General features: G+C 40.1%; 1 protein-coding gene across 5 annotated transcripts in view; it reads right to left on the reverse strand.

The window, feature by feature from the left end:
* Nucleotides 1-245: 245 nt before the first annotated feature.
* The window catches only part of stk32c (serine/threonine kinase 32C), a 339,732-nt gene continuing 316,910 nt past the window's right edge, over nt 246-23,067 (reverse strand). For 2 of the 5 annotated variants that reach the window (XM_087999200.1, XM_043712560.2), the window contains exons 9-13: nt 17,242-17,367; nt 16,904-17,035; nt 13,785-13,852; nt 12,679-12,756; nt 246-1,915 (exon numbers count right to left, since the gene is read on the reverse strand). In XM_087999200.1, coding sequence (XP_087855326.1) covers nt 1,771-1,915; nt 12,679-12,756; nt 13,785-13,852; nt 16,904-17,035; nt 17,242-17,367 — 549 coding nt within the window. In that variant the 3' untranslated portion in view covers nt 246-1,770. Of the gene's footprint in view, nt 1,916-12,678; nt 12,757-13,775; nt 13,853-16,903; nt 17,036-17,241; nt 17,368-23,067 lie in introns of those variants that run through there. The other 3 variants (XM_043712561.2, XM_043712562.2, XM_043712563.2) reach the window with 3 other exon arrangements.

Genomic DNA, 23,067 nt, shown 5'->3' on the forward strand with positions numbered 1-23,067 from the left:
AGTCCTGAATAATTTATGTTAATCTCAGCAGTTGCTGAGATAACTTGAGATACAGAGATTCACAGAGATACAAAGTCACAGAGATAATGAGAAAATATGGCTTCAATTTTTCTAAAGTAATCTTAGATTGTTTGGTCATGATAAATTTTGGGTACAATCTTGTATAAAATTCATTTCAGCTACTAAGTTAAATTTTGTTGTTTGAAAGTGGTTTTGTAAAATAAACAGTAAAAGCCTAATTGTTGTTATGTACAAGAACAAATTTATTTCCAACTTGTTTTTCCCAATACAGCAAGAAACTGGATCATGCTCCATTTCTTTAAATATTAAAAATTCAACATCTCAGTACTACAGAGATACAACCTCTTCTTGAAAAGTTTGCTCATCATTGCACATTTTCAAGGACCAGGGTTCAGTCCAAAACCAATGTATTAATCATGCAACAAAAAAATACATAAATAACATTTGAATACATACAATAAGTTTTTAAAATATAATTTACCATTTGTCATTTTTACTGACAGGTATCTTAAGTAAATTGAGCTACGTAACTGCTAACATTCAAAGGTTGAAATTCCCATCAGCAAAGTGTGCAGCAATCTTGTGCTACATTCCTGTGTGTGCTTTGTTTTTTTTAACACCACGTGCTGAGCTGCGTATCTTAAATTAGTTAACATAAAACCAGCGCACACAAAAATGCAGTGTAATAAAAGTACTTCATGAACATCACTGATTGAAATTTCTACCTGTTTCATCATGTCTCCCTAAGATTCTATCAATTATAATAGCCTATTGTAAAAGCAGCTGATACCAAACATCTGTAATGCGTATTGTATTAACTGCTATTTTGCTAACATATTTTGCAGTTGATCACACTATATGGTCATTCAAAGCAATAGTATACACGGGATGTGACAAATCGAATATTAATACAATTTCAAGCCATTTAGTTATATGCTAATTAGATATATCTAATTGCATGTTATGAATGAAAATGTCAGTGCTATAAAAGCTTTGGCATCCTTGCCCATAAGTTGTGCCTGCACATTTGAAACATTTTTGGAAATAGTGTAAGCTTCTGTATGAAAATTTGGTTCAATAATACATTTTCCTATCAAAGCCCACCACATAAAACTGTGGATACACAACAATGCTGTCACTATTTACACATAAAATCTTCCAGTTCTCTATTTCCCCTCCCACCCATATGAAAGATTATGAAGTGATAGAAATCTTTGTTAATTATATGTATTGTACGATAATGTAGTCCAACAGTACTCTGTAAATGTATTCTCTTCTAGTAAAATTATTGTACATTATTAATCAGCCTTTATGTCAAATTTGTATGAATATTATGACTCTTATTAGTCAGGACCATTGCATGGAAAGATTTTGACATACTATTAGCAAGACATGAACAAAGCGCAAAAACAACTGAATGAGAAATACAGATCCAACTTGTTTTGAACATTCAACATCCTATTAAACTGATGACATAATGTGCCATTATATGGTTGCATAGAGAATATCTACCTTTCAGTTCATAAGAGCATCAACCTGCCTATTTTCCAGTGTTTTTTTTTTAAAAATATACGAAATAAATTCACTGAGCAATGTTATTCTGTTGTAGTTCACTGGATATCCAGAGATTATTCAATGGATGATTTTCTTTTCCAAACGGCATTGAAAGCTTTAATAAAGCTTGTTAGCCCAGTGAAGCAGCCTGAGAAACATTAAGACAGATGGAAAGAGCAGCCTGACCTTTTAGTCCTAGCTGCTACTTGTTGAAGAACACACTGAACTACACATGTGCAGATTTCCACTTTCACCCTCATCTTCAGCAACTGCTTCTGGTTTTGCTTCTGCTTCAACTATTGATGCAGATGCCGTTGGTTCCTCTGGCCTCTTTTTTAACCTATGTACAGATTTAAAACACAGGAGATAAGAGAATATGCATTATTTTTGGGAACCTCTACTAAATATTTTTTGACAATGTGGTAAAACTGTAAATATATGAGATTATAAGTATGATCTTCAGTCAGACAGCCCTTAAAATTCATTAACATGAAACAATCTAATTAATTCAGTTTACACATAAACGTACATACACCAATCATAAATTAAAATAAGGAAGCTAATTAATGATTTTAAAAATCACACAACACCAGATTATAGTCCAACAGGTTTAATTGGAAGCACACTAGCTTTCGGAGCGACGCTCCTTCATCAGGTGATTGTGGTTTTATTAAAGCTTTCAATGCCGTTTGGAAAAGAAAATCATCCATTGAATAATCTCTGGATATCCAGTGAACTACAACAGAATAACATTGCTCAGTGAATTTATTTCATATATTTAAAAAAAAACACTGAAAAATAGGCATTTTGTTGCTCTTATGACCTGATGAAGGAGCGTCGCTCCGAAAGCTAGTGTGCTTCCAATTAAACCTGTTGGACTATAACCTGGTGTTGTGTGATTTTTAACTTTGTACACCCCAGTCCAACACCAGCATCTCCGAATTAATAATATGGCTTTGTTCAGTTGAATTTATACATTCCAACCAAGGTTAAAGTCAAACTGAATCGAAACTGTGCTGCTGAAATCATTCTTACCATAAATCACTGCCACTTTGTTTCTGAGGATAACTTTTGATTGTCTATTACTTCTGTGGCCGATGTCTTCTACATTTAATTGCAGATTGATTCAGCTAATCCTGACCCTTTTCTTTCTAAATGACGCTTGAGAGACCATATATTTCAGTTCATTGTGACTATAAATTCAAACAAACAAACTGCAAATTGTGTTTAGGTTTTGCATTTAAACAACAAGGAGTTGCGAGTCTAGCAATTCTCAGAGCAACATGTTAAAATTGCCTAGAAAAATTAATTTGGTGTAGCTGACGTAGGAAAATTCTACAATTTGCTTAAAAAGTGTGTGAAATACCCTCGTCATAGTGGCTCACTAAAATGGCACTCATGGTACTTTTCATGACCTTACTAATATCTTTTTGGAAGTTGGAATATAAATCATCACGTTTCAAACATCAGATCTTCAAAAAGTGAAACATTTCAATATGAAATGAATTCTATCACAATTTAGTGACAGAACTCTCAGTGATAACGTCAGTGGGGTAGGGCTGCAGATGTGTGAGGGCATGGGTGAGTGGGTCTGGAAGAGCTGTTGAGAAGTTGAGTTCAGGGAAAAGTGTTGGTCAGTTTAGGTTGGGTGTGGAGGTGCCTGGTCAGGGGTTACTGGATAGCGGGGTATTGGGTGAGGTTTGTTCAGAGTTTTGGATGAAATGAAGGATATTCGGAGTGTTGGAGTGAGGTTTAATTGGAGTGTTGTGTAAGAGGGAGGTTTGATGGGAGTATTGGGTCAGGTTTGATTGGAGGTGTGTCAGGTTGAGTCGTCAGCTTGAGGGAGTTGATATGGTCAGAGAAGATATTAATGGATGTGGGGTTGGTTCATTGTATCTGAAAAATGTGTTGCTGGAAAAGCGCAGCAGGTCAGGCAGCATCAAAGGAGCAGGAGAATTGACGTTTCGGGCATAAGCCCTGCTTCAGGAATGAGGAAAGTGTGTCCAGCAGGCTAAGGTAAAAGGTAGGGAGGAGGGACTTGGGGAGGGGCGTTGGGAATGCGATAGGTGGAAGGAGGTTAAGGTGAGGGTCATAGGTCGGAGAGGGGGTGGGGCGGAGAGGTCAGGAAGAAGATTGCAGGTTAGGAAGGCGGTGCTGAATCCGAGGGTTGGGACTGAGAAAAGGTGGGGGGAGGGGAAATGAGGAAGCTGGAGAAATCTGCATTCATCCCTTATGGTTGGAGGGTTCCTAGACGGAAGATGAGGCGCTCTTCCTCCAGGCGTCGTGTTGCCATGGTCTAGCGATGGAGGAGGCCAAGGACCTGCATGTCCTTGGCGGAGTGGGAGGGGGAGTTAAAGTGTTCAGCCACAGGATGGTTGGGTTGGTTGGTGTGGGTGTCCCAGAGGTGTTCTCTAAAACGTTCCGCAAGTAGGTGGCCTGTCTCCCCAACGTATAGGAGCCCACATCGTGTGCAGCGGATGCAGTAAATGATGTGTGTGGAGGTGCAAGTGAATTTGTGATGCAGTGGATAGCATCGTCAACCACGTCTGAGGGGTTCCTCAGGGGCCCCATGTCTGAGGGGCACCAATTCTAATACCGAACAACCCAGATGGCCTCCTTCTTCAAAGACCGCAATTTCCCCTCAGACGTGGTTGACAATGCTCTCCACTGCATCTCCTCCACTTCCCGCTCCTCCGCCCTTGAACCCTGCCCCTCCAATCGCCACCAGGACAGAACACCACTGGTCCTCACCTTCCACCCCACCAATCTCCAGATGCATCGTATCATCCTTCGTCATTTCCGCCACCTCCAAACAGACCCCACCACCAAGGATATATTTCCCTCCCCACCCCTATTAGCGTTCCGGAAAGACTACTCCCTCTGCGACTCCCTCGTCAGGTCCACACCCCCCACCAACCCAACCTCCACTCCCAGCACCTTCTCCTGCAACCGCAAGAAATGCAAAACTTGCGCCGACACCTCCCCCCTTACTTCCCTCCAAGGCCCCTAGGGATCCTTCCATATCCATCACAAATTCACCTGCACCTCCACACACATCATTTACTGCATCCGCTGCACCCGATGTGGCCTCCTATACATTGGGGAGACAGGCCGCCTAATTGCAGAACGTTTCAGAGAACACCTCTGGGACACCCGCACCAACCAACCCAACCATCCCGTGGCTGAACACTTTAACTCCCCCTCCCACTCCGCCAAGGACATGCAGGTCCTTGGCCTCCTCCATCGTCAGACCATGGCAACATGACGCCTGGAGGAAGAGCGCCTCATCTTCCGCCTAGGAACCCTCCAACCACGAAGGATGAATGCAAATTTCTCCAGCTTCCTCATTTGCCCTCCCCCCACCTTTTCTCAGTCCCAACCCTCGGACTCAGCACCGTCTTCTTGAAGGATGGTAGAGGAGGGCGGAGGAGGAGAAGCATTCTCAGCAGGAGTGTATAGCCATTTGGGTACAAGAGCAATCCTTTTCCCGATCTTCTTCCCGATCTTCTTCCTGATCTTCTTCCCGATCTCTCCGCCCCCACCCCCTCTCCGGCCTATCACCCTCACCTTAACCTCCTTCCACCTATCGCATTCCCAACGCCCCTCCCCCAAGTCCCTCCTCCCTACCTTTTATCTTAGCCTGGTTGGCACATCCTCCTCATTCCTGAAGAAGGGCTTATGCCTGAAACGTCGATTCTCCTGTTCCTTGGATGCTGCCTGACCTGCTGCGCTTTTCCAGCAACATATTTTTCAGCTCTGATCCCCAGCATCTGCAGTCCTCACTTTCTCCTAGTTGGTTCATTGTATGTCAGGATTGAGGGATCAGTTTGAATCTCATCCAGGAGCTAGAGTAGGTTTTAATTCCTACAACTTTTCCCAGACAACTATTAAGGTATGTAGGTAGGAACTCGATCTATGACTTAACTCAGGAATGTGAACTATTCTAGAGGGTTGCCCATGTTGGATAGTTCCCTATCAGAAGTTTTAACTTCCTGGGTTGTTCCTAGGTAGTCCGTGTTTCAGGACTTTCCAGTGATCCTCTAATGTTTCTGTCAGGGTGCATTAGTTTAGCAACTAGCTTCCAGTTAGAAGATCTAAGCCCATGCATTTTTATGAGACCTTTCATCAGGTCACCTCAAAGCACTCAATACACAATGAAGTACTTCTGAAGTGTTATAAGTAATTTTGTGCACAACTTACTGTTAAAAACAACAATGAAATAATAATCAGATAATACTTTTCAGAGGCGTTGATTGAATTGACTGTGATAAATGTTGAATTGGGCACAAGAGTAATCTAGAATAGAAGTATGATGTAATGCCAATTAGTTATTGTAAACCTAATGCTACAGTGAACCAATAATGTGTATCCAAGGCAATATAGTTTATAGAACATACTTTGTTTTAACAATCCACCAAAATGACTGCTTTCCAGGTAAATCCTGCATATTACTGTTTTGTGCAAGTTAAAGGAGCAGTCTGAAAAATTCTGTCTTCTTGAAAGATAATTGGCACAAAATTTTGAAGAGGAGTGTCATGAGTACCCCTAGAGACCTGAAAGAGGATCTATAGCACTCGAGCTAACTTCTGGTGTGAGTCATACCAGACACCATATTGGGGAGGATATTAATGGATGTGCAGTGTGATTCTGTCAGAGATATGCAGAGAAGGCAGCTTGTAAGGATAATCAGCGTGCAGTGCTGATGTGACATCACTTTTGCCATACCGGAGGTCAGTCCTTCCTCTTGTAACATTAAGCAGATGAAGATGTGTTCAGTAGCAGAGTTCCTGCCCACCCATACCATTTAAAGGGATCATCATCAAGAGGTCGTTGCTGCTTAATTCCTACTAACTCTTGCTTCAATGGTATAACAGTTTGATGCTTTCTAGTGTATTCTGAAATTGCTGAAGTTTTCCAGGAATACTGTAGAACAACATCACGATTTCTGCACAAAAATGGGTACATTCCTCTTGTAATGCAGCATGACTTAGAGATTGAACAAAATCTACTTAGAGCTGAAAGGATGGTAGAGGAGGGCGGAGGAGGAGAAGCATTCTCAGTAGGAGTGTATAGCCATTAGGGTACAAGAGCAATCCTTTTGCCTGAAGTTCAGTAAGGAACAATGTGTAAAACAGCCATGCCTCACTGGAATCTGCCCCTGCTACAGCTACAATGCAACCAAACAGCAGGAAGTGTACTGCATTGCCACAGCTGGCAACAAACTACTTTGACAGGATCTCCTTTCAGGTTGAATATTTACAACATCTCACATCCTGCTGACAGAAGAGTGGATGCTGACACCTTCTATTCAGTGAGAACTAACAACATGTCATTCTTGCTAGAGAGAGCAGGCTGAGCAATAAGTGAAAGCATCCCCATGTGGCAGGATGCATTAGACAGCACACATATTGCTTTGTGGGTGCCTCATTTTAATTCTGAGATGTACCACAGTCAAAAGAGACTAAAACAATATCAGCATCCAGGTGGGAGTAACAACATGCAGGAAATCATACTGGTCAATGTCTAATATCCTGGCAGCAGTTCTGATGTCTTTGTTCTGTGGCAGTCCTATGTGTGACCTACATTTGAGACAGCATATAACAAACCAATGGATTGCTTATGGACAGTAAGGCTTATGTGTTCACTGTCTTACTCATGGCTCTGGTACATGATCCGGGCACATACAGTATGCATTCAATGAAAACCGTGCCATCTCATGACATGTTTTGGAACACATGCATGCTGAAGTCAGGTTTCTGCAACCTGGACCCTTCATGGGGAACCCTGCAGCACTCAGTAGGATGGTTGTCAAGGTTAATGTTTCAAGTTTGATACAACTCTTCCTTAGAACTGTTCTGACAAAGAGTCATGTCAGTCTAAAAATGTTAACTCTGTTCCTCTCCCCTTGGATGCTGCTTGACCTGCTGAGTTTCTCCAGCATTTGTTTCAGATTTCTAGTATTTCACTTTTATTTCCATGTAAAGATCCATGGTCATCTGCTGCATTCTGCATAGCCTGCTCATCATGAAGGCACAGTCGTTCCCATCAGTCTGTTGCATTTAGCTCTGGAGCAGCAGGAACAGTTCACTTCTTTCTCATCAGGCTGTGCAGGAACAATTCACCTGACGTCAATAAAACAGAACCCCAATTCCACATTCGTAAACTGTCTTGCAACATGCTGTCCTGAGACTGAGCCTCACATCCACTGCTTGGGCATGATGGCAAATATAAAAGAATAAAACTGAACATTCCAAGCCATGCTGATAAATCAAATGGTATCTTTCTGCCTAGCACGATCAACTAATCACTACAGTGTCTGTTTCCTATTTATCTTTGCCTATCCTAATGCTACTCTGCAATGCTACCCCAGTGACTGCAGTATTGCTGGCGGACCGTTGCTGACTGTCAATCCAAGAGAAACTGCGGACAGCCTTGAGATTACCCATTGAGCAGCTTTGGGTCCAGAAGGTCACTGTTTCGATTGTACCATCTGAACATGGGCAGCAGTAGTTTGCACTGACTGCGCTGACAGGTGGAGATACTCAGAGTGCAAGGACTGTAATCGTGAGAGTAAGCAGACACTTCAGCAATCCAACTAATCTGTTAGAGGATTTCTCTGAGAGCCTTAAGCCCATTTGAAGCCTACAGAGAACAGATTGACCTTTACAGCAGGAGATTGAGAGTTTCCACTCCACCACCCAGATGTTGGGTAGTTTCAGCTTGTGCTGTAATGGAAGCTGAGACGTCGGGCATTAGACGTGGTCATCGCAGTTGGGTCCACAAATATGCTCATAAAGTTGGTCACCACTTTCATGTTACAAAGGATAGGCTTTTGGCTCAGTAGAAATGACGTGTCTAGAGGATGCTGGACTCTTCAAATCCACTTGACATTGACTGAATTCTTTCAGGCAGATCCACTAATTCAACAATCATCTCATTTCACATATCTATCAGTGTCTTTCTGTAACCTCTCTGATCAAAGTGCTCATTGGAGCCCTCTGCAGAGGTGCCTCTGTTACACTTGAGCCCTATGCTGCCCCACTGTCTTACCACATGCAGATCTCATTACTATGTTGCTCCTACATTACATACAGTGTTGCTTCTGAATGAATGGCTGTGAATATGAGACTGAGTGACTGGAGTTCTCCTTCAAGATTATCTTCTTCCTCTTCTACCTGTTGGTTTTCCACTACTACTGAATTAGTTTCACCTCTTGGGTATCTGAAAGGAGAAAGCCAGAAAGGTAGGGCTTGTGAGGAAGAGGGGGAACTTAAAGATGCATGCTTACACTGTTGGCTGCTTGCAAGCCAGACAGTGCATAGGATGAGGGGGAAATATGTATGAGAAGGAAGATTGGATATGAGGATACCATTATCTTCGAAGGTTCCAGCCTCATCACTGTCCAGGGCATCTACATTGTCCCTCCACTAATATTGAGCATTGGTTCTTCCATTACGATTGGGACTATGTACCTGTACACCCCCCGTCCCCCCACCCACTACCCGTTAGCTCCTGCAGCCCTCAGTTGTATATCACTTTAACCTGAAAGACAGATGAATATATCAATGAGCTTGTTGCAATCTGTTAGGATAATGTGGCTATTGAGACTAAGTAACTACAACTGTGTGCAAATTGTTATACATTATACAATTGTTGTTGTATAATGAAAGAGTCAATACTGGAGAGTGCATGTAGCTCCACCCAACCTGATGGTGTTCGAGTGTCTTGCAAAGGGAAATTGAGAGAATAGCTTTAAATCTCAGATGTGTCAACAATGTCTCCTGATAATCTGTGTAGCAATGTTTAACTAGACAAGCAGGAGGCTGGAAGAAAACAACAAGGCAGGCAGTATCAGAAACATCAAATTCTCCACCTCCTGATGCTGCCTGGCTTGCTGTGTTCTTCCAGCCTCCTGCTTGTCTACCTTGGATTCCAGCATCTGCAGTTTTTTTTTGTCTCTAACAATGTTTAACTAGTTAATGTCGCTTGTACCTATTACTACTGTGCAATAAACTACACATTGTTAAGACTTGATAGTGGCTGATCCACTACAAACGTAAAGAATAAGATCCTTAAGGCCCAGACAATGAAAGAGCATCCTTCTGCCCACAAATACCACAGCTGTAAGATGGGCTTACAGCTGTAAAAAGTGTGTGAAGGTGAGGTGAAGATATGGATGTTAGTGAAGAGTTCTGATTGATAGAGATTGTTGGGTATAGCAGGTGAGTGTTGGCAGTGTAGTACACTGAGCAGTATGTAGAGGCTGGTCATTCAGTTGATCAGATATGGCATTGAAAGTTGAACCCACTGATCTTGACCACTTACAAGAGGGCAATGGACTTTATGCAGCACTGCTTCTAGATTTTTGCGACTTGACTCTTTGTACTCTATCTGGTCCCACTGCCCTCTTCAGGGTTCCTGACTCCATATAGTTATGGGTGCATCTCTTCCAGCAAGGCCATAAGTGCCCTGTCTAAGAACCTTTGAGACCATTCTGTCTCATGTTGTACTATTATTCACATTTTTCTATATCAAAGGGACCTGTATCCACTCTTCCACTTCTTGCAGCAGAGACAATGTGCGTCCCATTTAAGAGGTTGGTGCAGGTTAGCTTTAACTACTGCCAACCTCTCACGATTTTAGGATCATGCAGTGACTCAACAGTGTGGTAAGAGCTAGCTGAACACTACAATCATGATACATTGCACTAAATGGTGTTGCATAATTGAGCATCATGAGCCACTAATCTGTTTTTATGAACAATCCATTTAACCCCCTGTGATTTTTACACAAATTGCACCTACTGAAGAATTCATGTGAACATTAAAGTTAATATCATGCATGTTGGCGGTGTTAGAGAAATTCAAATTCGTAGTTTCCTGTTCCATTATATTTATCTTGCAGTAAAGGGAACAACTTTGGCAAAACACAAATCTGCTTGACTACAGAGACATATGAAATGGTTACAATTAACATCTTTTACTTCTGCATTTCAACATTAATTTGACCAGAATGTTTTCAGTCCAATTCTTTTCTTGGAATCTCCATTCATATTTGCTACAATTCAGAAAATGTTTGGTGGAATAGGGCAAGAAAGGGACAAAGGCAACAGGAAGTCTGTTGTTTTGACCATAATGATGCAAAAAAAAGCAAATGGTCCTTTTGGTTTATGTCATCTCAACACATTTGCTCCAATAATTCGCTCCTAAAATGAAGAATATCTGGAACTCTAGGAAAGCTTTTCTGCATTGGAATGTTTGAAAAACTAGGTATTTAAGCAATACAATACACACAATTATGGTTAAAAAAAAACAACAATTATAAAGTAGAGCTGTATACCTCTGAAGATGTCTCTATAATACCATGTTATTCTTTGAAGTAGGTGCATTCCATTATAGGAGAGGTACAATAAACTATGTATTGTTCAGTGATATTCTTGTGGTACATCCACAGTCAAGAAAAAAAGGACCATTAAAAATTTAAAATGCTGAAATGCATAAACTATAAAATTATATCTTCAGATTTATTGCTACAGAAAAAAAAGTGATCAACTTACAGAATTCAAGCCACATCACTTGTAGCGTCAGCTGAAATCTTTCTACATATATTTAATGAATTGTGGGTCAATGGATTAAACATGGAAATTTAAATGGACATAATTTATAAATGCTCCCCAATCAATTTCTTTCAAATATAAATCTGCAATAGAATGAATGTAGCTCTCATGTGCAACAGAATGTGCTTACTTCAGGTCATTCAGGGAGCAAATGATATTGCTACCCAAACAGAGGCAACATATGGTGAGTCTTCACCGTCTCTTCCTTAGATCTGGGAAACTGATACAACTGATACATTCATAATAGTCAGTCATCCCACCTATACTGAAGCATTTTCCAAGCCCAAGGTACATACAGGGCCAATGAACTGAAGGTCAGCCAGAAGTCTGGCTTCAGACTGATGGTCTTCAGAGATTTACTACCTACTGGAGCAATCCTGGCTCCCTTACCTCTCCTCTAACAGGTAGGAGATAGAACATTGACATAGAACACAGAACTGTACAGCACAGGATGTCGTGTCAAACATGAGGCCAAACTTAACGAATCCCTTCTGCATTGGTCCATATCCCCTACATTTCTTGTATATTAGAATGCTTATCTAAAAATCTCCTAAATGCCCCTATCATATCTGCCTCCACCACCACCCCTGACAGCACATTCGAGACTCCTGCCACTCTCTGTGTAAAAACTTGCCCTCACATCTCCTTTAAAATTTCCCCCTCTCACCTTAAATGCATGTCCCTTAGTTTTAGACATTTCATTGCTGGGAAAAAGATTCTGACTGTCAACCGTATCTATGCATCTCAATTTTAAAGATTTTATTCAAATATCCCCTCAATCTCCGCTGCTCCAAAGAAAACAATCCAAGTTTTCTAGCCTCTCCTGAGAGCTCATATCCTTTAATCCAGGCAGTATCCTGGTAGAGCACTTCTGCACCCTGTCCACAGCCTCCACATCCTTCCTATGACCAGAATTAACCAAAGTCTTATAAAGCTCCAACATGACATCCTGATTCTTATACTCAATTCTCTGACCAATAAAGGCAAGCATGCCATACGCCTTCTTTACCACCGTATCTACTTCTGAGGCCATTTGCAGGGAGATGGTCACCAACTTCATCTACAAGACCCCAAAATGCAGCAGTATATACCTGAAACAACCCAAGAAGGAAGGAGCACCCCAACCCGCTGCAATAGCCACCAATGCAAGAAATCGTTGCTGAGTTTGTATTAAAAAGTTATAAAAATAAAATTAGTTTTGGTCTTTAAAAATTTGTCGATTTTCTAGTTTTTCCAAAATCTGTGTCTTTTGATCGCAACTAAACTATGATTTCTCAAAATTTGTGCTGTGACAAAATTACAGCCCTCCTCACAATACTCATTGCTCCCCAGAGTTACGTGCACTTTTACACTTTCACAGGTAATATCTTCCTTCTGGATTGTATAAGGACATTTCATTAAGTTTGCTGGACTAAATCAGCAATAGCAATCACTGACAAACATAAAGACCTTTTGTGTCTTTCCGAAGATTAAACCCATGTCATTACCATTTTCTAAAAGGAAGACAGGTGCCAGTCCAAACTGTTGGTTTTGATCTTGGTAAAACTTTGCACTGATTTTTCTCCCTAGGCATTTAAAAATATTTACAGTGAAATAAATCTGAAGAGGCACAATAAATATTACTGCTATAATTAAGCCAGTTTAACTTTACAAAAGAAGTTGTGTTTAACCTTATCAGTAGCAATGATTCATTCAATCTTTTTATTAGTTAAATACAAATGTATTTCATATGCCGGGCTGCACTGCTGATAGCCTAACCTAGTGATGGTAAACAGGACAAAACCACTGGTGACCTGATTCTTATCTCTCAATATCTCTTCAATACAGAGTTATTCAATTGCATTCCTTTTGTGAGCTTTAGCAACAGAATAGGGTGGGTCAACAATCATACAGACCTCCCATTTGATTAGCCCCTCAGTATATTATCAAGGATTATTGGGAGCTGGTTTGACTCATATTAAAAAAACCTAGTTTACCCTAAGCACGTCACACCATGAATGTAACCTAGAATCCCGTCCTCCTCAAAACCAGGCTGTGACGCAAAGTAATAAAAGAAGTAGAAACCATGCAAAACAAAATACGTACCCTACACAAGTGCCAATTTTAATTTGGCTGCAGCCATGTGAAATGGCTGTTCCAATGTAGAAGGTCCACTAATTTGACATTTATATTAAATCCTGGCAGACAGCAGAACAACTTACATTTATGCAACACCTAAGATGTGATAAATGACCCAATGCACTTCAACGAAGCATTATCACATAAAGTGAAATACTTTACGTGATACCAGGCTCATTAGTTGCATTTCCGCTGATGAAGTCCATTAATTCCACTTTGCTATCCTTGCAAATGTCTTGAATTAAAGACATTCAATTAAATTGTTAAAATATAACAGAATAAAAGTTTAGCTGATGGTGTGAAATAAAATTGCTTGAAAGATTAGTACCCTTGAAGTATGGGTGAGGAGATGAAGGGGTTAGTAAACCATGGGAAAGGTTAGGGTCGATATTCAGAGAATTGTTTTTTTCTGCACATCAGCTGCATTTGCTCTGTGGCTTTAAGGTTAACGATAAAATGCTCTTACCATACTTACTTTTCTCTGTTGAAGACCATAAACTCTTGTCTCACTACTTCTAAACACTCCTGGAGATACTCATTATCCTTTCAGAGAAATAAAAAGAACAATTACCAGAATTTTTGAATTCCAAACTTCTAAATGATCCTACTTGAACATATGTAGTGGTTGTGCCACAGATACATTGTTAAGTTCTGAATTTTTTACACACTTTCTTCAATCTCAAATATGTGTCTACATGTAATAGCAACTGGCCTTTGAGGGCAGAGGGCCATAGTTAAAGTATTCAACTGCAGCAGTCACTATGGTGAGTAAGAATGTGCTTTCTGTTCCACATTTTGTGAAGGTAAGGCTGGTAGGATTAGAGACCAATAGATGAATAAAGATATTGAGGTTCTAGTCAAGAATAAAAAAGAATCATCTATTAGATATAGACAACTGAGTTCAAATGAAACTCTTGAACAGTATAAAGAATGTAGGGGCATTCTTAAGAGGGAGGTCAGGAAGGCAAAGTGGATATGAGATAGCCTTGGTAAATGATGTTAAAGATAATCCAAAGAGATTCTACAAGTACATTAACAGCAAGAAAGCAACCAGAGAGAAAGTAGGGCCACTTAAAAATCAAAGAGGTTGTCTTTGTGTTGAACCTCAGGAGATGGGGAAAGATACTAAATGAATATTTTGTGTCAGTTTTTACTGTGGAGAAGGAATTGAGGCTGGAGAACTCATGGAAATAAATATTGAAGTTTTGAAAACAGTTCACATTACAGAAGTGGAAGTGCTGGAGATCTTAGAAAATATGAAGGTAGATAAATCTCCAGGACCTGATCTAGTGTATCCTTGGTCTTTGTGGGAAGTTAGGGAGGAAATGGTGGGACCCCTTGCAGAAATATTTGTACCATCTATGACTATGAGTGGGGTGCCGAATGACTGGAGTGTGGCTAATGTTGTGCCTTTGTTTAAGAAGGTATGTAAGGAGATGCCTGGGAACTATAGATTTGTAAGTCTGACTTCAGTGGTGAGTAAGTTGTTGAGAGTGATTCTGAAAAATAGGACTTACGTGCAGTTAGATAGGCAAAGAATGCTTAGGGATAGTCAGCATGGTTTAGTGCAAGGGAAATTGCGTATCATAAACTCGATTGAGGTTTATGAGGAAGTAACCAAGAAGATTGATGAGGGCAGGGTGGTTGACGTTGTTTACGTAGACTTTAGTACAGCCTTTGACAAGGTTTCGCTGGTAGACTAATTAGCAATGTTAGATCAAATGGGATTCAGGGTGAGCTTGCCAACTCGATATAAAATTGGTTTAACAGCAGGAATCAAAGTGATGTGGGAGGGTTGTTTTTTTGTAATGGAGTCCTGTGACCAATGGTGTTCCACAGGCATCAGTGCTGCATCCACTTTTGTTTGTCATTTACATAATTGATTTTGATGGGAATATAGAAGGCATGGTTAGTAAGTTTGCAGATGACACCAAGATTGGTGGTTTTAGTGGGCAGTGAAGAAAGTTATCTAAGATTACAAAGAGATCTTAATCAGTTGGGTCAAAGAGCAGACGAGTGGCAAATGGAGTTTAATTACGTAAGTGCAAGGTCTTGCATTTTAGTAAATCAAACAAGGGCAAGACTTATACAATTAAAAGTAAGGCCTTGGTTAGTATTGTACGCCTAGGGGTTCAGGTTCATAATTCTTTGAAGTTGCATTACATTTAGATAGGTAGGTAAGAAGGCATTAGCATGCTTGCTTCATTGCTCAGACCTTTGAGTGTCAGAGTTGGGACATTATGTTGAGGTTGTATTGGGTTTTGGTAAAGCCTCTTCTGGTGTTCTGTGTCTAGTTCTGGTTGCCCTGTTAAAGGAAGGATATTAAAAGCTGAAGAGGGTTCATAAGTGATTTACCAAGATGTTGCTGGGAATGGAGGATTTGAGTTATATGGGGAGGCTGGATAGGCTGCAACCTTTTTCACCCAAGGGTGAAATGGTAAGGTGAATGGCTGGTGTCTTTTCCCTCAGTTGGGGTATTTCAAAACTGGGGACATATTTTTAAGGTGTGAGGAAAAAGATTTAAAAATGATATGAGGGGCAATTTGTTTTACACAGAGAGTGGTTCATGGATGTGGAATGAACTTCAGAGGAAGTGACAGATGCGGGTACAATGTTCCAAAAACATCTGGGTAAGTACATGAATAAGAAATGTTTGGAGGGATATGGGATAAGCACAGGCTGGTGAGAATAGTTTAGTTTAGGATTATGGTCAGCATGGACTGGTCAGACTGTTTCCGTGCTTAGGGATAGCCTGTGCTGTATGACTCAATGAATGTAAGTAACAGCATAGGATTGTAAAAAAATCCTCTCAGAGTCACATTCTATTATACAGAATGTGTATTCTTGGGCTAGCTACCAAACTCCAGGTAACAGATGCAGATGCCCATACTTCTTTGTTTGAGTTAGTTTGTACTATATAGCGAACACAGCATAGATGGACTATTAAAGCACATTGCTATAGTTTTGGGTTTAAAATTCAAGACAGACCATTAAGGGGGTAACCATTAAGAGTTAATTAGATGTGACACTGAGTAATTAAAGTTAAGTGAAAAAGTGCAAGGAAAACAGGCCTGATGCAAAAACAGCCTGTTTTGACTGTGAGGAAACTGCCTGACTTTGAGGGTTGGTGGGAACCGCTGGCTTGTGTTGTGTACTTGGGGCCTCCTGGACTTGTTTTCCACTTAACTTTCAGGATTGGAGAAGTACTGTCGTTATTATGAAATGGGGATTCAGCATGTAACCTTGGATTCAGAACATCAGAGACTTTGCCCCACTCATTGAACTTTTCACCATCAGGCTGGGGTTCATGTGACTAGTGTCATGGAACCTGAGATAGAGCTCTGAGTGCCACAGTCAACCAAGGTCCCCAGTGGATAGAAAGATAAAGTGAGACTCATTTGTTTATAATATATCTATCAGTAGAATAGACAAACAATTATTAATCAATATATGTATTAAGTATTTTAACCCAATAAATTAGCTATATATTGAAGCGCACATTCTTCCTGTAATTATTTTGAACAGACCTTATAGAACCTGTTATGCACTTTCAGCTTAATAATACAATGACCCACTAAATGAATGAAGACTTACTGACTGGGAGCTATCCTTGCTGTTGTCCCTGGATTTGTTCTTTGCCAGCCTTTTCTTCTTTTTGTGCAGTGGCCTTGACTCTAGAATCATTTCTTCTAGTTCAAATGTGGGGTCACAGTGCAGCCGACCTTTCTGTTTAAATAATTGATAGTTACTGCTTGAAACTGTCATTTCCAAAGCTAATTGAGGGAACGCAGACTTTTTATTTGTCTTCTAAATACTTAAACAGTAATCTCTCATGTGAGAGGATGGACAGGTTATAGAATGTATTACAACTATTTGATTTTATCCACATTTACGATGTGCTTGCACTGAGGTAGGTGTTTTTCTTTGCTTACATTTGGAACAAAACCAGGTTCCATCTTCTTCTCATAGACAGCATCCCAACTGACGTCAGATAAGTAAGAGCAGCTTTGAATATCTGAAAGTCTGGACAGCCGGTGTTCAGGTTTGACGGTAAGTAACTGGAAACAAAAACAGTACTGTTCACTTATAATTTTAGTTTTAAATGTGCAGTTTTATTTGCCAATTGCATATTTTCATCCTACATTCATCTCTTAGACAGTATATTCCTGATCCTGGTCAGTCATTACATACTTATCTTTCTTCATATTGTCTATTTTTCTGATAAACACCAGTTCTGAGGAAGGGTCACTTGACCCAAAACTTAACTCTGATTTCTCTCCATAGATGCTGCGAGACCTGCTGAGCTTTCCCAGTACTTTCTGTTTTTGTTTCTGATTTACAGCATCCACCATTCTTTCAGTTTTTAAAACACCAGATCTCTGATAATGAATCCCTCTGCTAGTAGGAACAATTTCTCTGTCCAAACCCTCTTGATTTTGGACACCTTGATCAAATCTCCTCTCAATCTTATTTTATCCAATAAAAACCACACTCAATTTTCCAATCAATCCAGAGAACTAAACTCTCTCACCTCTGGATTGTGTTTGCATGTCTGTTTGTTTGTGTTTCTGTATATATGTGCCTGCGTATGTGTGTCCATCTCTGTGAGTGTGTGTCTCCATGTACATGTCTCTGGATGAGCATGTCTGTGTCTCTGTGTGCATGCATGTCTGTGTGAATCTGCACGTGATCTTAGTGTGAGTCTCTGTGTGCATGTCTCTGTATGATGTGTGTGTGCATGTCTATGTGTGCACGTACCTCGGTGTGTGTGTTTGCATCTGTGTGTGTGCATGTTTCTCTGTGTGTGTATCTGTCTGTATGTGTGTGTGTGTCTGTCTGTATATGTGTGTATCTGTCTGGATGTGTGTGTGTCTGTGTGTATGTTGTTAGCAGATTCTACTACAGGGGGTTAAGTGGGTGGATATTGCTTAGCAACCATAATAAGGTGTTTTATTTTTAAAATCCCCAGTAACCCTGTCTCTGAATTCAGTCTGATTGGCCCAATAAAATCCTAGTCAATGCTCTGCAAAGAGATTCTCACCAACAAGTTTAAATTGATTGGCATGTAGCTGCTGGGTCTATCATTGCATCCTTTTTTTTGAATAAGGATGTAACACTTACAATTCTCCAGCACTCTGGCATTTGACCATATCCAAGGAGTAATGGAACAATGTGACCAGTTCCTCCCAAATTCCACATTCACTTCCTTCAGTATCTTCAGATGCAGTGGTGAAGTGATAGTGTCCCTACTTCTAAGCCAGGAGGCCTGGGTTCAAGGTCGAGCTGACCCAGGGGTGTGTAAAATCCATGAACAAGTTGATTCATAAAATTGCTGCTTCCCTCTACATTGATATACTTGCAAATTGTTCTGATAAATAACTTTGGCAAACTGTGTCTTTTATCAGAGACACTTTGTGGTGTGTAGGAATCCTTAAATATTAATCAAATTAACATTTTTGAATTCGTGGTCTCTAGTGACTGAACTATCTGAAATTTGCAGTGACAGTATACGCTTTTCTTAAATTTGATCATTTTAATAGAAAAATATAAAATGTAATGATTTTTCATGTGAAAATTTTGAAAATAAAATCAAATTACATTCCACAGGCATCGAAGAGGCATTCCATTTGAATTGAGAATTTGATGCACTGTCTATATTATTGGTTAATTTTTCACACATTTTTAGCAATTATTTTGAGACAATTTTAGCTCCCTGCACCAATGCTTCAAATTTATAGAGGTTGTGAGTGAATTAGTTCCAAAAATAGCATTGGAAAAATTCAACTGGATGTCCAATCTGTGTAAATGGACTGTATGAAGAATGGCTCCTCCATTCAGAGATCTTGACTCTTCCATTCTCCCTGCTCCAGATCTCACTACAGCCTCTTTCCTCATCTTGCTGCTCCACCAGAGACAGAATCTATGATTGGAAGTGCAACAAGGGCAGGAGACAGGGATACTGTGATTTCACAGCTGAATGATTTATTTGGACCTGTACCCCCACACCATACAGTAGGAGGACAGGGCAGTGGTTATTCAGTGAACTGAGCCCACCCATCCAGGCCTTAGTGTTGGCAGCAGCTGTAGTTAGGGCAAAGGGAGTCTGACCCAAGTGTGGGGTGGATAGTAGGGCACTGAGTTTCAGAGGCTGGGAGAAGAGGGACTGATTCCAATGTGAGTATAATCGCATTTCGAAAACAGTATGGGAAATTTACTTAACATCAATTAACAAAAACATCTTACTGATGGATTCAAAATTGGAAGAATTAATATTATCTATGCATGCATTCTTTCTTATTTGTGTTATTCTCTCTGTCTAAAAAAGATAATCCTAAACAAAATCAACACAAATGCAGAAGTTAATGTTACCGCATGACTGAATCATCAAGAATGTCTCACAAAAGCCCTCTGAAACATTATTCTGACCCTCTTCTCTCCATGTTACATGCATATCATATTGTCGCATCCCAGGATGGGAATTGAAATTTAAAATAAGGTGTGAGCAATGACCCCACTAAATTATGTAGCCACACAGCACCCTGGAAGGTTTCCTGAAGGCATGGTGACATGATATGTACTACACCTACATGGTGATAGAATAAGATCTAAAGGGACCAAGCAATGAAAAAAATTGGCCCTGTACAATAACTAATTTTTACAGGGAAAACCAGGCACAAGTACAACCCCCAAGACATTCATATGTGTATGTGCAACTCTATAAAATCAAACCTTTTTAAAAAATGTAGCAAATTCAGTCACAGTGGACCCACTGTTCACTCTAAATAAGTCAATGCTTTGTTTAAATTACTAACTCTGTGAACCATTGAGTCAGTGGTGATTATCAAATAAATATTAAGACTGCAAACACCAAACCAAGACTGTGATCATTACTTTAAGTTCCCAATTCATCATATCAGATACCAAATGCTGGAGAGTACCAGCTAATGAAAGGTAAATATGAATGCATTTTAGCTAAGTAACAAGCACATTGAGTTTAGTTGCAGATTTATTACCTCACTATAGGAAAGTTCTCACGAAGATATGATCCACAGTTGCACACAGCAGTGTTACAAACAAATGATACTCATTAATGAAACTTTAAGACAATTCTGCAATTACAGATGAAGTGTCAGCAACTGAAGATGATTCACAGAGAATATAACACTTACAGTGAACAAGTGTATTGCTTGGCTTTATACTGTTAACAATTAATTTGTAAATAAATTGCATAATAAAAGAACTAAAGTTGATATATGGCATCTTCAGTTCTGTGTAGGTGAATTTTCACCAATAACTAATTAGAGGGCATTGATAAAGCCACCATTATTAAACAGGAAAAGTAAATTCTGCAGTACTGGATAGTTCAAGTAAAACAGAAAATGCTAGAGGCACGTGGTTGTCTTTATAACTTTTGTTATTCAACTTTCTGTGCTTTCTCACTTCGTAAAATCTGACAGATCATTCTTTTGTGCTTCTTGGTATTTTTAATTCCCATCCCCTTGTTCTTTTCTTAATTACTGTTTAATTTGTAATATTTTCTGGTTCTGTCAAAGCTGAAATTTCTATCTGGTTGCTTGCTCAATACACATTAATTGAAGTTTCCATGCCTATTCTTGTTTTACATGCTGTAGAAGAGATCAATTGTTCACAATATAATGGCTAAAGGTTAACTTTCCAATTCAGCTATGAAAAGTTTCAATATATTTTAGTAAAGGTTCACATAGGTGGTGGCCCACATCAATGAAGTTTTACTTGATTGAACTATTTGTGACAAATGGTGTTACACTAGGTGAAAAACAAGAAATGAAGTAGAGTTAGAAGGCAAATAATAGAGCCAGAGAGTCCAACAGGCCCTTTGACCCAAACTGGTCCATGACGACCAAACTGTCCACCTACGCTAACACCATTTCCCTGCACTTTGCCCACATCCTTTTAATCTGTTCCTATCCCTGTATTTGTCAAAATGCCTTGGTGAGCTTTCTTTAATTGGTCAGAGTATTGAGTACAGGAGTTGGGAGGTCATGTTGCGACTGTACAGGACATTGGTTAGGCCACTGTTGGAATATTGCATGCAATTCTGGTCTCCTTCCTATCGGAAAGTTGTTGTGAAACCTGAAAGGGTTCAGAAAAGATTTACAAGGATGTTGCCAGGGTCAGAGGATTTGAGCTATAGGGAGAGGCTGAACAGGCTGGGGCTGTTTTCCCTGGAGTGTCGGAGGCTGAGGGGTGACCTGAAAGAGGTTTACAAAATTATGAGGGGCATGGATAGGGTAAATAAGCAACATATTTTCCCTGAGGTGGGGGAGTCCAGAACTAAAGGGCATAGGTTTAGGGTGAGAGGGGAAAGATATAAAAGAGACCTAAGGGGCAACTATTTCACACAGAGGGTGGAACGGGTATGGAATTAGCTGCCAGAGGAAGTGGTGGAGGCTGTTATAATTGCAACATTTAAGAGGCATTTGGATGGGTATATGAATAGGGAGGGATATGGGCTAGGAGCTGACAAGTGGAACTAGATTGGGTTGGGATATCTGGTCGGCATAGATGGTTGGACCGAAGGGTCTGTTTCCATGCTGTATATTTCTATGACTCTAAATGTTAATAATGTACCCACCTGAACCACTTCTGCTGGCAGCTCATTCCATATGCATTCCACCCTCTGCACAAAAGAGTTGCCCCTCAGGTTCCCTTTTATTCTTTCCCCTTTAACCTTAAACTGATGCCCTCTAGTCTGCGATTTCCCAACCCTAGGAAAAAGACTGAGTGCATTCACCCTATCCATGCCTCTCATGATCTTATACACTTCAATAATATCTCCTCTCAGTCTCCTGTGCTCTGAAGAAAAATGTCCCAGCATGTCCAAACTCTCCTATAACTCAAGACTGTTGAGTCCTGGCAACATCCTTGTATATTTCTTTTGTACTCTATTCAGTTTATTAACACCCTTCCTATAACAACATGACCAAGAATGAATACAACACTCCAAGTGCAGCCTCACCAATGTCCCATATAACTGCAACATACCTTCTCAATGTCTCTATTCAAAGCCTTGACTGATGAAGACCAAAGGCCTTATTCACTGCCCTGTCTACCTGTGACTCCATTTTCAGAGAACTGTGCACCTGAACTCCAAGGTCCCTCTGTTCCACTACACTCCTTAAGGCCCTACCATTCAACAATAAAATCCTACCTTGATTGATTTTTCAAAATACAAGACCTCACACTTATCTATATTAAACTCCATTTGCCATTTCTCAGTCTACTTCCCTAGCTGATCAAGATTCGGCTGACATTTCTGATAACCTTCCTCACTATTCATGATACCACCTATTTTGGTGTCATCTGTAAACTTACTAATCATGCCTTGTACATTCTCATCCAAATCATTGATATAGATAGCAAACAGCAATGGGCCCAGCAATGACCTCTAAGTAAGTCCACTAGTCACAGGCCTCTATTCCGACAAGCATCCTTCCACTAATACTCTCTGCTAATAATTAGACTAAGAGTTAAAGTAGGTTATAAAAGAGCTTAGACAATCACTAGAAGATAAAAGAGGGCAGATAGGGAAGGTAGCAATGTATTGCGGATTGAAGAAAAGGATAGAGAGTGATTAGAAGTTTGTAGAGAAAAGAAGAAATGTTTATGACATGAGATGGCAATCCAAGTCGAATAATACTTGAGCTTGCTCCATGTTAAAAATATTCAGGTGTTGGTCCACTTGCAGGTCCTGCTCCCATTCATTCCAGAGGTGTGAC

Source organism: Chiloscyllium plagiosum, unplaced genomic scaffold (genome assembly GCF_037043375.1).
Source record: "Chiloscyllium plagiosum isolate Xiang-an unplaced genomic scaffold, Cpla_swu_hap1 HiC_scaffold_22, whole genome shotgun sequence".
NCBI lineage: Eukaryota > Metazoa > Chordata > Chondrichthyes > Orectolobiformes > Hemiscylliidae > Chiloscyllium > Chiloscyllium plagiosum.